Raw genomic sequence first — 16,519 nt, 5'->3', positions numbered from 1 at the left:
CATCGTATTAATCCCTTCTGGGCGTTGGCACGGCCAGTCCAAGATGCGCCGTATTCTTACAGAGCATAGCAAAGGTTGCCGATTATTCCGTTCCAAGACTTCTGGGGCACGCCCTCAATTTCCACTGTTCTACGGGTTGCATCCACGTGCGCTTCCTCAAGCAGTATGTCAGAGGTCTTAAACCCTTTGTGGAGGACAGCCAACCACGGGCCAGGCATCTGCGGTATGCCATCAAGCTCTGTCTCGAGACTTTGAACACTCGACTGTTTACAGTAATTACAGTGACTGCGTCACAATCACCTTGCCCTGTCGGCGCAAGGCACAACGCAATGCTCAGTCTCACCATGCATTCTATCGCGTCATTGCTTCTGGGCACCTGATGGTCTGCAGGCGACCTATGCAATGCCATGCCAGCAAGAAGTGGCACAGCGTCAGACCTGCTGCATTGGCTCGCATCAACCTGCTGTATTATGAAGCCCACCACTGTGAATGATACAGTATGCGAAATTGCATCTTGGGGTCCAATTATTCGCGTGAGGCGAGCTACAGGTGTTTTCATTGGGATGGACACCATTGAAGAGCATGCTGCAAGATGCTAACTAGCCGTTGGGTGGTGTCTGTTGTTTAAGCATACCCTATGCAAACAGCAGCCTATTCGAGGAGGACAGAGTCGTATACGAAAGCTATGACCAGGGCCAGGTTGAGTAGCAATCCAATCACCACAAGATTGATAACCTGAACTCGAGGTTTGCGGCACCGCATACGAGGATATTTTGAATTCGTCAATCATTCGTGGCAGAGTGTAGAAGCGGCATTAGTCTTTCCTTAGTTCGACACAGCTGGCACCTCTAAGACGACCTCATCCCGCGCAATCGGGTACGCAGAGAAGCTCGTGATGGGGGCGCCAGATCATCCTGCCTTGGTGATTGGACTGATACAGACCACGCGGTGGGATTGATACCACGGGAGTGCCCGCTCATTGCGCGCCTGCCGCTGCATTCAATGCCGCATGGATTAGGCAAATGGGTGACAACGTGCATCCGAACCGCCAATTTACGTTTGATCTATCAGCTCGGCCTTCCTATTGAGGTGTAGATATTCGGATAAGAACCATCGACTGTTGAAATTGATAACTTCAAGGTTGCAGTACAGACCGTTGTTACATGCATCAGACAATCCATACTTGATACGTCTGTGATGATCAATCGATGGTATCTAAAACAGTTTTTTGTACTAATCTATACAACACACCAACCTCGGAACGAACATTCGATTCCTCGATCTGCAGCTGTGTCACAACCTCTCAGTGTTGGTCTCAACAAACAACGGGCATGTTAACACTCAGGGCATAGGTAGCATTGACTTTCCGTGACGAATTGAGCTACCATACCCATGCACTGGAAAATGGAGTCGATGCTCAGCCATTTTGATCTTGATGAGGCCTCGGCGAATTCCCTCTTACAGTGGAGTCTTGAGCCTGCGCCTTCAATTGACCCGAGCTGATGGTAAGAACCATCACCCGAGGAGGCTTTGCAAAACTGTTCAATTTTGGATCGTATTCACGAGCAACAGACCACCTGGAGGGCATGGCACCACCATTTTCCATGGATCAATCGCTGGCGAACTCATCCGGAAACGTGGTGGACAGAGAAGCAAATTACAGAGCGCCATATGGCAAACAATTTCATACAGGATCATCATCTGCAGATTCGTTGACACCACAAAGCTTGGGCCTGTGGCTGCTGCACATCATTGACGCGCAAGAAGGGGTTCTGGGGAAGTTGAGGTTGGGGGGTAGCATTACATTAATCCCGCTTGATACTCTGTACCAACGGCGTATTTGTGTCGAATGGATGAAAAATATCAACGGCGGTTTCAAGAAGACAACACTCACTGCCCATGCCTGACCACCAATATCAATGGCCAACACAATTTCGCGGGAGTTGTCACCGTTCCATCAAAGCGTTACACTAGGTATCAAGGCGCCATTGTTTGCTAGCGTCCGCGGCGTTCACAGGCGGGCTTTATTATTGATGGCCCAGAGCCTAAATTCAGCACTTGATTACATGCGTATTTCTTCTATGGCCATGGGTATCTCGCAGTCCAAGACTCATTGACTCATAGAAGGATACACAAGCACCATTACGCAATTTTATGCTGTGGTAGTCGCCAGTATTGCATACCGAAAAGATGTACTGATAATGCGATTGATTGCGAAATACGTACATGATGTGCAAAGTTTAATCTGTCGCCCTTGGACCAACAAACGCCATAGCCTCAGGGGATCATCTGTGCCTGGCAATCAGTGGAGAATCGAGCCAGGCATCGCGAATCTTGGCGATTTGGTTTCGAAACGACACTCTTCCACTAATTATTTTCAACACAACGGTACAAACTGCCGACTGCATCGTTTATATTGAAGCTGGTTGTTGGGCATAATTGAAGCACCACAGACCATGCTCCAGACGCCCGATCCTTTGGCGAGTTTGAAAGTTATTGAAACACACATCAATTCTCAGTTGCAAATCACCACGGATGATTGGGATGCCACTCTTGGTCACTTGGTGGGCATACCTTGCTTGGAACATCCAGGGACCAAGAACCCCTACCTCACATCCAGAGGGTTGTCGCGTTGTTAGCCTGTTCGTTTAGATACTCAGCCTTCTAGAATCCTTCTGATGGGTCCCTGACTCGAGATCCCTGACACCTATAGCTTTGACGTCTTTTGGCGTCGGTGTTGACTGTTAGTCTTGAGGCGTGTGCTACAGACTATTGACACCAGTGACTGGGAATATACTGAGCGTGATCTCTTGGTCAGCATAGTTTGATTGACTTCATTACACAGGCCCCAGCAGCTCGGTGGAATTCTCTATACGGAACAGCAACTAAGATGCGTCAGAGGTTGTTGTAGCACAGGCTATATGTTGTGTAGCCACAGAGCTTTATCAACTATGACCAGTCAACATGTTGCATCGCATGAAGGTCACCGAATACCTCAGCATGGAACCAATGGCAGAGGGTCGGTCGCGACACTGCATGGTGTCATTGACAAGCGGGCTGGTTGCCATTTTTGACAGTTATCACAAATCATACTGTCTGACAGCTTGGCTGTTATCTGAAAATGAGGAGTATCGTGCCGCGCACAAATCACTGGCTGGTTCATGCATGCTTGGTGACCGGAGCGGCAGAATTCAATGCCATGGCAATTCGCCTAGTTCAAGACACCAGCATCGAGATTGTCGTGTTTTCTATTGATAGTCAAGACCATCGCACAACCCTCGTGTGCTGGCAAATAGACTATCAACTCCACATCTCGAACATATTGGGGATATTTTCCACTTCAGCCTTGCCGATCTCACCACACCAACGTCTAGGCACCTACGGCACAGCATATGAGATGTACAGTACGTGCCCAATTGTCGGGTCAGCTGGCTGTGTGCTGTATGTAGGCTGACGAGTGCAACCTTGGAACCCTTAAGACGATGAACAGTAATCCTAGGGTACCCATCGAGCCGCTCTCCTGCATCATCTCATTTGCTGTAAAGTTTGTGTTGGTGGTTGTGCTGGCAACACCACTGATGGGTGCTGCCATATGTGAGCCCTGATCGGCCATTCGTATGGTCTTTTGTTAGTTAGAGGTTGTGTCTGGAATCGCTAGCCCTGGCTCGGGCCGGCCCCATGGGTCGTCTTACATAGGTGACCAGTCATTTTTGTTGGCAAAGGTGGTCACCCTACTTCGAAATATCAGTTCGGCCTGGACTGTGTGAGAGTTTGCGAAGCCAGCACCTCGCATGCCGTTCCTGGTGAGTTGCAGACGCTGCGGCACGACAAACATAGACAAGATCGGAAGGGCGTGGCGTGGCATCGTGGCCATGATATGGTGCACTCGATATCAACATCGCGTGAGAGGCCATGGTGTGGTTCATATCTAGCATCACGTATAGATGCAACAACCCTCTATGCATGTGCTTTTTGAGGGATAAATGTACGGTGCTGCATAGGCCGCCTTTTCATCATGAGACCAACGATGCATAAAGCACCAATTCACAGAACCATGGCGTCGAGCTCAACGATGCTGACTGGATATCACAATTCATGGTGGCATTGAGAACACCTCGTGCGAGGAGAACTGATATCCATTTAACACTCTGTCAGCTGAGTCTACCTTTGTTTGTCTCCCTTTGACGAGATGCAGGTGAGTTATCGCCGACATGGCTCGGCAATATTCACAAGTCATCAGTCAGGCGTCATGCTTGGTGATGCAATAGAGCACATGTCGTTGGAATGGTTAATCAGCCTCACCACCACAGATAGTCATTCTGACTGTGCTGGCATGCCACGTCAACTCACTCAACAGGCAACGGTTGAAGGCCGCCGTCTATTCGAGACTAGTTTGGCAATTATTCGACGGTCCGACACTAACTGAACTAACGCAGAATGGGCTCTGTTTCGCAATGATAGACATAGCAGCGTACTCCGTACTGTAGGAGTTGATCCTACGAGTCGTATAGTGCAGGATCAGCCCCTATCTATTTGTTGTACAGTAGAGTTTACTATTCATGAGGATTCGGCATTTACTTTGTCAGACAACAGGGTCGATGCATTGATTAATCTCCCACAGGCTTACAATACCGGGGCCTCACGCCATCACTCGCATATCCATCTGGTCACGTTTCACGGGGCGAAGACCAGTCATTGTCTGAGTTTTTGAAGACATGGACATGGCAAGTTCTGCGCAAGAAGTAAAGACAGAGAGAGTGGTAGGGTCCCCCTTACTACCGCGAGATGTGAAACGGCGAATTTGGTCCCGAGTAGCTGGTCCTAGTGCGGGGGTGGACCTTGTAGGTACATAAGTCTAAGTCCGTTGGATGACAGCGACGGTTGTGCCATGTCTAAACGTATCCACGACGCAAACGAATTACTCGAACAAGAAGTTGCCAAAGATGGGAATCTCATGGATATTCCCTACTCCCACGGGGGCCTCGGAGCAGTTCAGAAAACTTGTTCTGAGAGCTATGGCCCGGATGGTTTCCCCGGAGCTTCTGGAAAACATCCGCAGAGACCCACGAGTAAGAGCTCAGGCCCCAACTCATCTCTTCATATGCTGAGACAAGGCCAAATGTCCTAAGAGGATTCTGAGGGAGATGGAAGGGGCCTCATCTCACCGGGGGTCTAACTCTGACACTCAACTGAGAGTCTGCCCAGCCAAGCACAGGCACAACACCAGCACCGAGAGGCATGAAGTTCAGCCTCTTGAGATCCTGCCTTGAATCCTTTTGGATCTGTGCAGCATTGTTTGATGCTTGTGGTCCAATCCTCTGACGCCGTTTCAACCAACTGTCACTGCCGCTATGCTATGCTCAACAATGCCATGCTACGTGGACCTTCTTCTGACCTCTGCTTCGGTCTACGGGACTCGGCAGCGGATCGCTCGCGGCTTCAGCGAATATGCTATTCATGGATATGGCTTCCGCATATGCTGCATGTTTCATTTCATGCATGCTTGCTCGTCGGTCATCAAATTTACGCACATGCCTTCGTTGTTGAGACCAACAAACATCAACCAACATCAGGATTTGGCATGAATTGACTCATCACCGAGATTCCACCCGAATGTTGGACAAAGTTTGCCTCGTCGGTGAATGCGCTGGCACAAGACATTACACAGGGAGGACCTGGGTTGAAATGCGCAATCTTTCTTGCGACTACCCGTCTGTAACCCACGGTCAGAGCCATCATGTCCGCTTCTCTCCGATGAAGCATCCTACAGCTGCTGTGCCACACTCGAGGCCCCTTTCACTGGCTGTCCTCTTGTCTTGGAGATATCCACGTCCGTCTTGGCATGCTTGGTCGTCATACAAGCCAGGAAAACGCCCTCTTACAGAAACTCATCCGGCCGACATGACGTTGCGATATCTCGGCAGCTGCCTCATGCTGTGCTCTCTGCTTTTGTCCTCCTCCGCTTGTTGCCTTGCTGCGTGCTTCCGTTCAGTCAGCTCACTTGGTTATGGTACGATGGGAAACTCGACCGATGTCTATTGTTTGTGCTACGAAGGTGAGAAAGGCGGACTGAGTTTGTGGATTGTGATATGCCGTGTTGAGAGGTCATTACGCGAGGTCATCTGTCAAGGACAAGGTGAGCTGGACTGTCAGATGAGTCTACTTCTCGGTGCCTGTGAGTTCTAGTCAGTTTCAGAAAGCTGTGAAGTGACGGAACTTCGTTGCTCGTGCGTGAGGTTGTTACCTGTGGTTGTGATAATGGTTTCTCCTCAAAGTCATTTCAAACACCACAAACACCATGAAGAAGTGACCAAGGGTCGTAACGGTAGAATAAATCTGATCGATCTCTGAAATGAATCAATATCATGTGTCTTATTGTCCTTTGTAGTCGGACAAGCAATTCTTGATCTCACTTTTCAATGTGGTTCAAGTATAGGGTAGGTAGTTAGCGTTTGAGGTGAGGTCGATGAACATGGAAGCTACTCCAGAGATAGAGGCTTTATATGGTGCTAGTTTTACAAGGACGAGATACTTCTGATATATGGATGCTTTATTATTTGTGAAGCCAAATATTGTTGAGAACCTGCGTGGTTGTTGATGATGAGACGTGAACTTGGAATATGAGCAATAGACTTAGATAAAATAGGAACAAGACAAAACAGAAACAGAGCAAGGCTTTATACGGCCAGATAATCACATATTTTATTTCTAAAGCGCCACAAATGCTGCATTTCCAAAATATCTCAAAAACAGCCCTCATCTCTACATAGGCATACCTCATCGCCCATCCAAAGGTGTAGGTTTCGACTGAATCTCACGAATGGTATCCCTCGTCCTCGAGTTCGCCTCGAAGCTAGCCTCAATAAGGTCTATAACCTCAGAGACCGAAAAGTACAGACTCAATTCGCTTTCGCACCATAAATAACGCACCTCGTTAAGATTGCTCTGCAGAACCTCGCTCAGATACTTGAGACGTAGCCAGCTAGGGGCGTACTGAGCAGTCTGAGGGACCTCATCCTCCGACTTGGCGGTTCCTGTGAGCGTGCTGGGCAGGAAGAGGTCATCGAGCTCAGTAGCGGTAGCGATTGTTTTTGCAATATTGTATGCCTCTTCTTGACCGATGGACGACATCTCGAGGACGTCTGTGATGAGCTTGGTCGCGAGAGCATCAGCCAACGAACCCAAAGCTTGTGTCCAGACTGAGCGAGCGAGGATAGGTTTCCAAACAGAAGCCATGGCACGGATACGGCCTGTAGCCAGCTCGACACAAGCCTCCATCTCATCTTGCTGCATGAGACTTTGCGCTCCACCAAGAAAATCTCGAAGAATGGTTTTTTGGATGTTCATCTCGTTGGCATAGCTGCGATTGGCGAAGGCTTGCAAGCTCTTGATGTCGTTGTCAAGCCGTAGCATGTTTCGCGCCCTAGGTGTTAGGTCTTCTCGCTTCTTCCAGCCATCAGCGAATTCGGAGAGCTTTTCTGCTAGATACATAGCATCATTGTATAGAAACCTGTTCCGGGTTAGCGCATACTCCGCCGGTTCTTGGAATGTCCTTACATGTTGCCACCCTCACTTCTAGAGTAGTAATGAGGTGAGATGGCCCTGAACAAGGCCAATGCAAATGTTGGTAGACCAAATAGACCGGGTGCTGTAGCTGCAACAGGGGCATATTCCACATCATCCCTCGTGAGTGCAGCACCATCCTCCAAGATGGCATAAATTAGTTCAAGGACAGGCTCAGGCATGGACGACACGCTATATGTCTCCTTTAGTACGAGCTCCCGAGTCTCCTCTTGGGAATGAGGTGGTTTGCCCTTTGGTTTCGATGCCTGTACTGGCTCCTGAGTCGTGTCCTCGTCTCCCCAGCCCCAAGCAGCAGCACTATCATCTTCATCATCCTTTTCTGGGGCTTCTTTGGTGTCTTTGGCCTCAGTCGTGGTATCCTCCTCATCCCATCCCCATGCATCTGCTCCGTCGTCTTCGTCAGCCTTCGTAGAGCCCGGTTCCTTGGCGGCAGATTTGTTCTGGCCTTCGGGTTGCTCATTATCTTCCTCCCATGCATCACCCCAATCAGCCCCCCAGTCAGCAGCTTCGGTGTTTGCTGCAGCTCCTCCTGGCGTCTGTGTGATCTCTTTGCCTTCTGCCAGGGATACCATTTGCTTCTCAACCTTCTCAACCTGTTTTGACTCGCCAATTCCGTCAAGTAACTTGGATCGGACAGAGTCGAGCGTTGTTTCTCGACACTTTCCAAGCCATATTGAAGGCGCATTGTCAACCCAGTTTTGTAAATCTGTGAAGCCCGTATATCCATGTTGAGTCAGAGACTGGCAGAACTCGCGAGCTCTCTTGATCATGGCCTGGAAGTTGTCCATCTCTTTTAGCGACGAAGGCACCGCAACCTCCAGCCACTCCTCAATAAGCTTGGGTATCACGTCTCCCATCATAAAGTTACCGAGTGATGGCAAGAGATCAGAAGGGAGTTTTTGGGCGAGAAAAGCGAAGGCCGTTTCTAGGTCGTCGAGCAAAGCATCGACTGATCTTGGAGCTTCCCCTGATAACTTGAGGATCTCTCCATCTGCCTGTATAGTAGGCAGAGTGTCGCTTTTAACATCCATACGGGGAGATATGATTGCGGCATCTACGTTTCGCCATAACTGCTCCATGCGTTCATCGACCTCCTTGTAAGCTTGAAGGCCAACTACAGCATCGGAGAGGTTCATTTGCTCATCTGCAACTTGTTAGCGGTAGTAGTGTTTGCGAGGCAGTTCCTTACCCTCAACAGCGTTGTAGACGGCGAATTGGCGTGTCTCAATATCCGCATGAATCAATGTCTTCCATATATGGTCGAAAACCTCATGAATAGAAGACTTGAGTTCGAAACTTCGAAGATTCAAAAGTTTCATGACTCGACAAGTTTTGCTTACACCAATTTGGTCAATTGCTTCCCATGACTCTGTCAAGTGGTGAGTATGACGCCAGCAAGGGGAATTCTATGACATACTCTCGAGTAGCCGCAACGAGTCTAATATGCGACGTTCATTCTTGGCAGCTTCGACTTCAATTAGGAGCTGGTTGACACGTTTGATGCCTTGCAATGCGCCGTGCAGCTGTTGACTGTACTGGACCTCCCGATTTAAAAACTCGGCCTTTTCCTCTGCATCTTGAATCGCCTCGCCAGAGACATCAGGAGCTTCAGATTGCCGTTCAATCTCATTGGCCATTGCCTTGGAGCGGAATATGTCTTCTTGCAGAGTCTTTGAATTCCGTACCCAGGAATCAACATCTTGCTTTGTTTCTTGATTGATGGTGTGTAGCTCGGCCTGTGGGCGTCGTGAGCAACATAGCTGGTTGGAGTTCGTTTGTTTAGAGTCATATTACCTCCAGATCTCGCTTGGCTTTCGCCAGAGCTTGGATCGCAGGTTGCAGGTCGGTTTCGGATACAGGAGGTAGAACGGAGATATCGTCGGGGAATCGACCTTCGAGGGAGAAGGCGACGAGAGCGTCGCTCAGCTGCTGCGGAGCTTGCTCCGTTGTCGCAGCCATCGTGATGGAGGGAAGTGTATTATCGCAAGAAGGTCGGGCAATGTTAGGTGAAGCTAGTTGTGTATCGTCGGTTTAGCACAACGGCTGCTAAGTTGTTCGTGGAGCGTAATAGTGATATGTGGCACTTGTGGGACTCGAAGAGTAATTGGACAGCTCAAAGTTTAAAGTGGAAAATCAATATTCTCATGGCTTGCTGTGGGCTCTTGTCATGAGCTGTTGGTGTCTGTCGCAAGTTACATACAGTCGAGGATGAGCCACAAGCTGGCAACTTTCCAGTGCCGTCATGACAGCACTGCAGCTTCTCCCCCTGGCGCACCTGCCACTTTCCCACTGAAGCCAAGCACTAAGTGGCTGAACGTTGGCCAGTGCGCTTGGCGGTAGTACAGCCAATCAATGACGAGCACAAGCCACTTTGATGGATTGTTCATGAAAGCCCATCTTTGGCTTGCATTGTTCTTGAGGCCATGAATGGAAAGGCAAGGGACCGTGCCAACCAGAATTGAGAATGCCGATAGCCATTTAGCTTGTGCTTGTACCTAAAGTTGTGAGGATGGCGGAGGCTATACCCGGATAGATGCCTAGGTTTAATTCGTGCTTGTGGTTGATGCGGGAGGAAAAGATGCTAAAACAATGTTGGTTGCTACCATTCAGTAAAATGTTTGCTCACATCTAAATGTCTTGTTTCAATCTAATCCCCTCTATATAAAGCATATACCTATTTGACTCTTTCTTCCGCATCCTCAGCCCGTCTTCTGTCGTATTCCTGTTACCAATTTATACCAAGTGCTACCTCGATAGCGGGGTAATTTTCTTCGTCAGGCCCATTCCCAGTAACTGATTGGACCCCTCCTCTCCTCGTCATTCTTACTCGCAGCAACCTACAGCCTTATCTTACGGTACTTAGGCAACAAATCTTTGAAGGCGAGTAAAGTATTTTCCTTGTGATCAGGTACTGTCTGCATTGCGTGTCACATATTTTGGTGCGTTTCTGCCTTGTCTGCCTTGTCCTTCAACCCTTTTTCTTTCTTGTCAATGTTCTTCTCTTGATGGCGGGGTCTTGTGTTTCTGTGCTGCTGTGTAACAGCTATTCATGAGAATTCGTATATCAGCATAACTCTGCCTGTCCCTCTGTATGAAGTTGGTTGGAACCCTCGCCTCTTCTTTTCAGTTGGCTGCAGTCCGAGTTGAATTCTCAATAGCTGTCAGCTGCTTCTTTTTCTCATATTGGGAATAACTGTCATCGACAAAGCAGTTTTACTGTCGTGATGTCACCCAAAAACTCCAGTTCACGATATGTTGTTGCAGTGGCAGTGGCCCTGCTCAGCGTTTTCGTCTATACCATCATGTCAAACGTTTCTCTTGCGGCTACCAGCATTGAGTTAGTCATGTCTTCTCTCATTGACACAGTTGCTTCTCTTGGTTGAACCCAATCATCGTCCGCCTGAATGAGCGCCACTTCCGATTCTTGTTTCCTCAACCGCTCACAGTCTTATAATATCCTGCCCGTCACTAAACTATCACGTGCTCTTACTATATAAGCCCGAATCTCATCCCCTATCTTTTTGACTTCTCTCAAATTCCTATATATAAGTACTTTGCTAACTTAACAAGTTATATTTGGAGCCTCGTAGGCCTCAAACACTTCAAGATGTCACCAGAACCTTCAAAGTCGCATTTCCGCAAGATACAGAGCTTCAAAACGGACTATGCACCTTGCACAATCACTCAATATGTGTCAGACCGGAGTGGAATGCAGGTTGTTGTCGCTGACCGCAAGGGTCCTAAGCTCAATGGCTACTTCACTTTAGCCACTGAGATCTTTGACGACTCTGGAGCACCTCACACTCTTGAGCATCTCGTCTTTATGGGTTCCAAGAGCTACCAGTACAAGGGTCTTCTAGACAAGCTCTCTTCCCGAGCATACTCCCACACAAACGCCTGGACTGCCACCGACCATACGGCTTACACACTTGAAACCGCCGGTTGGGATGGGTTCGCCCAAGTTCTCCCCGTCTACCTCGAGCATGTCATCTTACCTACCATTACGGATGAGAGTATTGTCACCGAGGTCTGGCACATTGACGGCGAAGGCAACGATGCTGGTGTTGTCTATTCTGAAATGCAAGCTGTGCAATTCCGCAGCTCTGAGCTCATGGATATCAAGGCCCGTCGTCTCCTCTATCCCGAAAATGTTGGATTCCGCTATGAGACTGGTGGCATGACTGATGCGCTTCGAGTTCTTGCCCCTGAACGTATCCGCCAGTTCCATCGGGACATGTACCAACCCCGAAACCTTTGCTTGGTTCTTGTAGGCGAGGTCAACCAAGATGAGCTTATCCAGATTCTTGAAGAATTTGAAGAGTCTATCAAGGATGACATTCCTTCTCTTGACACCCCTTTCAAGAGGTACGTTGTATAATCACCAGAGAAATGTGCTTTGCTGACTAGTTACAGGCCTTGGATTGACTCCGCCCAACCCCCAAAGATCAACGAGACACAGATTGTGACCGTTGAGTTCCCAGAAGAAGATGAATCAGTTGGAGAGGTCCTTGTTGGTTTCTTTGGACCCAATTGCAACGATCTTATCCAATCATCTGCCCTCAATGTGCTTCTGACATACCTCTGTGGTTCTTCTGTCTCCATTCTTGAGAATGTCATGGTGGAAAAGGAGGAGCTCGCCAGTTCAGTCTCTTACTGGACCGACCCTCGACCTGACATGGTCATTTGGCTACAGCCCACAGGTGTTGCCACTGAGAAGCTTGAGTTTGTCGAGAAGCGACTGTTTGAGCTTCTCAAAGAAGTTGCTTCGAAGCCTATCGACATGGATTACATGAGAGAGTGCATTCGTCGTGAGAAGCGTCAAGTCAAGTACCATGCTGAGACGTCCGAGTCTTTCTACGCTACAAATATCATCACCGACTACCTCTTTGGCAAGCGAGATGGCTCGACCCTCAAGGATCTGAAGGATTTGGAAGAGTACGATGTTTTGGAGAAGTGGGAGGACCAGCAGTGGCGAGACTTCCTCAGCAAATGGATGGCTGATGCTCCTCACATCTCAATTCTTGGCAAGCCTTCCCATGAATTGGCCACCAAGATGAAGAAGGATGAAGAAGCTCGGATTGCCAAGCGTAAGGAAGATTTGGGTGCTGAAGGTCTGGAGAAGCTTGCCAAGCGTCTCGAAGATGCCAAGAAAAAGAATGATGAGCCCATTCCCGCCTCTGTTGTCGATCGCTGGAGTGTCCCTAGCACTGATTCTATCCATTTCATTGAGTCTGATACCGCTCGCTCAGGACATGCCCGTGCAGTTGGTCTGGGTAGTGGATCGGCACAGAAACTCATTGATGGTACAACTCAAGGCAAACTTCCTCTTTTCATCCAATTCGAGGATGTTCCCACCAACTTTGTTCACATCACTATCCACATCGGCACTTCCCAAGTTCCCAATGAGCTCAAGCCCCTGATGCCAATTTTCAGCGACAACTTTTTCAACACACACATCATGCGTGATGGAAAGCAGGTTGGCTTTGAGCAGGTTGTCATGGAACTTGAGCGAGACACTATCAGCTACTCCCTCCACTCTGCTCGCTACATCAGCGATCCTGACGGTATAATGATCCAGTTCCAGGTTGAGCCTGAAAAGTATGCTGCAGCTGTTGAGTGGATTCGCACCATGATGTTTGACTCAATCTTTGATCCCCAGCGACTCAAAGCCAGCGTCACCAAGGCCTTGGCTGACATCCCGGAGTCAAAGCGTGATGGCAAATCTATGGCCAGCGAGGTCAACGCTGCTATTCATATGGAAAAGTCCTCACTGGCTGTTGCTAAGCGTGTGCTTGTTCGCGCAGTGTATCTGAAGAGACTTAAGAAGCTTCTCGAGAAGGAACCTGAGAAGGTCGTTGGTTGGTTTAGCACTGTTCGAGACTCGCTCTTCACTTTCCAGAACCTCCGTTTCCTTGTCACAGCCAACCTCGAAACTCTTCCGGACCCCTTGACTACTTGGGACACGCTCTCTAAGTCTCTGACTGTTGCTGAGAACATGGTTGAGATCCCTAAGCCCGTGAGCCTGCTCAACGATGAAGGTCGCAATCCTGGATCAGTCGGCGCTATCATTGTGCCTATGACTACTCTGGAGAGCTCCTACTCAGTCTCAACAGCCCAAGGCCTGGCCTCCTTCGACGATCCCCGTCTCGCCTCCATAATGGTTGCCATTGGATATCTCGAAGCTGCTGAGGGTCCTCTCTGGAACGCTGTTCGTGGTGCTGGATACGCTTACGGCGTCTACTTCTCTCGGGATATCAACTCTGGTATCATCTCATACCATGTCTACCGCTCACCAGATGCTTATAAGGCTATCAAGGCCTCCAAGGAGGCCATCACCAAGATTGCCAAAGGTGAAGTTGAGATTGATCGTCACTTGCTCGAGGGCACCATCAGCCAGATCGTCGTTATGTTCGCCGATGAACAATCTACCATGCCTAGCGCCGCCCAGCAGAACTTTGTCCAGGGTGTTGTTCGTGGTCTGCCTAAGGATTGGGGCAAGGAGGTTCTGCGACGCGTGCGAGCCGTTACCGAGGACGAGATCAAGACTGCTCTTCTTGAGACTGTCCTACCGTGCTTTGAGCCTGGCAAGAGCAATATTGTTGTCACCGCCGCCAAGATCATGCAAGAGGTTTGTTTCACTCCCCGTCTTTTCTGGTCATTACTAACAAATTCCAGGGTATGGAGACAGCGTTCAAGGGCATGGGCTACAAGGTCCAGACTCATGAGCTTAGCTACTTCCATGATGATTACGGTCTGAAGCCTGAGGAGGGTGAAGAGGAAGAGTCATCTGAAGAAGATGAAGGTTTGGAAGGTTCTGAGGGATCCTACGATTCCGATGACTCCTATGATGATTAGATGAACAAAATGAGTAAAATGTAGATGGCGCACAGGTAGACTCTGGGATCATCAAGAGCATATCGGTAGCAATGCCATGAATAGATAAGATTTAAAAAAAAAGCACTTGTATTGTACAGTTGAGCCTGGTTCTACACGTGTCTAAGGGTGGCCAAGTCCTTTCTAGAAGACCAGCTCATACCGGCCATTTTCCTATGTCTAAAACACATTCCCAAAGAGACTCAGGATCCCTTTTTTAGATGTAATCTAGTTAGATAATCTTTTGCTGCATTTACAGCTCATCACGTCCGCTGGCCTTGACAACACCCTCCCTCTCGTTGTCAATGGACTTGTCAGTGACACCCTCGGTAACACCCTCAGAGCCCTTCCAGCCGAGGGCCTTGAGGCGCTCAGACAGATGGGGGTGAGAGAAGTGGTAGCTGGCGTATATCCAATCGGCGTCCATGGTGCTAAGGTTTTGGATCTGGAGCTTGAGGAGAGAGCGGGCAAGCTCCTCGGGGTAACCAAGCTTCTTAGCGAAAGCATCGGCCTGGAACTCGAACTTGCGGCTGACGATGTGCATAAGCAGATTGATGACGAGATCCATAGGAGCAAGAGCATCAGAGAAGAGGATGAAACCAATGATGATGGGGTGCTGGTTGAAGAAGCCAAATGAGGAGTACAGAGAGCGGTTGTTGATGAAGACCGAGAAGAGGAGGAAGATGTAGAAAGTGTGAGCCTGGATTTGTGTTAGCTTCAGTAACCTTTTGATGTATATTCATAAACTTACCTGAGAGATACCGAAGAGGCTGGTCGTGTGACCAAGCTTCCAGTGACCCAATTCGTGAGCAAGAACAGCAACAACCTCATCAGGCTCGCTCTTCTCAATGAGAGTATCGTAGATGACAATGTGCTTCTTCCAGGGGAGACCGAAGAAATAGGCGTTGGAGTGGGCGCTTCGCTTGCTTCCATCAATGACATAGAGCTCGTGGAGAGGGAACTTGAGGCTGGCGGCGAGAGCTTCAACCTTGGTCTTGAGCTCACCATCCTCGAGAGGAGACAGCTTGTTGAACAGAGGCAGAATAGCAACGGGGTAGATGGTGATCATGAAGACCTGGAGAGCAATGACAAAGAGCCACAGGTAGTAGAAGAACTGGTTACCAGTCTTTTGGATGATCTTGAGGAAACCGGCGAGGAAAGGAGGCGCGAGAACGAAGGTGAGAGCCTGAGTCTTGATGAGATCGGTGACAAAGAGCTTGGGCGTCTGCTTGTTGAAACCAAACTTCTCCTCAAGGACGAAAGTCTGATAGATCGAAGACGGAAGACGAAGAAGCTGGCTAATAACGGCGAAAGTCAAGACGAAGACGATGGTATGGCTGATCTCTCCAGTGAAGCGTGCAGGAGCCCACTTGAGAAGGAGATCGCCAGTCCAGGACCACAGTTTAGGAAGGACATCGAAGTGCATAAAAGCGATATTTTGAACCTGAGAGTAGAGACCGTTGATGATTTCAAACTTTGCCTTGGCGCGACCGTAGGCTTGAGACTTGTCGAAGACTTCCTGGGAGACTTCCTTGGAGAGGACAGCGGGGGGGCTGGTTTTCTGGAGGACACGGTATTGACGGAGAGTGAGGAACGATTCGAAGAGGTATTGGCCTACGGAGAAGCCCATGATGAGCTTCTTCCATGGGAAGAGCGGGCGGTCGAGGAAGCGCGCGAGGCGCTGTTGGAGTTAGCATCCATTGAAGCATTTGGACAATCTGAGCAGGTTCAGGGCATGGAAGATATCAACGTACCTGAAGGAAATCCATGGTTGCGGTGCTGTTGATGGACCGAGAACCTGGGGTTGTAAGTTGTAAGAGCGAAGCTACCTTAGGCTGCTTCATGCGCCCCTGTTGCGCGGCTTATCAAAGTGGGATGGATGATAGAGATCTGGCCTAACGCACGTCGGCGGTGATATTCCCCGATATCCCGATGTGGTAATACGGCAGAATACGACACAAGAGCAGAGCACTATAGTATTACAGCAGCGGATGTGATACTTTTGGACGTCACGAATTAGGTGATTCAATTGTCGTGGCGCGAATCATTTCTAGGTAATTGT

General features: G+C 49.1%; 3 protein-coding genes across 3 annotated transcripts; 1 reads left to right on the top strand and 2 right to left on the bottom strand.

Moving 5' to 3' along the window:
• Positions 1–6,777: 6,777 nt before the first annotated feature.
• Positions 6,778–9,543, bottom strand: FTJAE_9799 (Centromere kinetochore zw10 like; the record flags this gene model as incomplete). Its single annotated transcript, XM_037356755.1, has 5 exons — positions 6,778–7,510; positions 7,558–8,728; positions 8,774–8,953; positions 9,002–9,320; positions 9,379–9,543. 5 exons carry the CDS (start codon positions 9,541–9,543, stop codon positions 6,778–6,780), a joined length of 2,568 nt encoding a protein of 855 aa, XP_037203043.1.
• Positions 9,544–11,191: 1,648 nt separating this feature from the next.
• Positions 11,192–14,439, top strand: FTJAE_9798 (metalloprotease 1; the record flags this gene model as incomplete). Its single annotated transcript, XM_037356754.1, has 3 exons — positions 11,192–11,949; positions 11,998–14,212; positions 14,260–14,439. 3 exons carry the CDS (start codon positions 11,192–11,194, stop codon positions 14,437–14,439), a joined length of 3,153 nt encoding a protein of 1,050 aa, XP_037203042.1.
• Positions 14,440–14,710: 271 nt separating this feature from the next.
• Positions 14,711–16,226, bottom strand: FTJAE_9797 (STE24 endopeptidase; the record flags this gene model as incomplete). Its single annotated transcript, XM_037356753.1, has 3 exons — positions 14,711–15,157; positions 15,209–16,138; positions 16,212–16,226. The coding sequence occupies 3 exons, from the start codon at positions 16,224–16,226 to the stop codon at positions 14,711–14,713; spliced, it is 1,392 nt and encodes a 463-aa protein (XP_037203041.1).
• Between the last annotated feature and the right edge of the window lie 293 nt (positions 16,227–16,519).

The sequence above is a fragment of the Fusarium tjaetaba genome (genome assembly GCF_013396195.1).
Source record: "Fusarium tjaetaba strain NRRL 66243 chromosome Unknown NRRL66243_c0000226, whole genome shotgun sequence".
Classification (NCBI taxonomy): domain Eukaryota; kingdom Fungi; phylum Ascomycota; class Sordariomycetes; order Hypocreales; family Nectriaceae; genus Fusarium; species Fusarium tjaetaba.
This window is presented reverse-complemented; position numbering and strand designations above follow the sequence as displayed.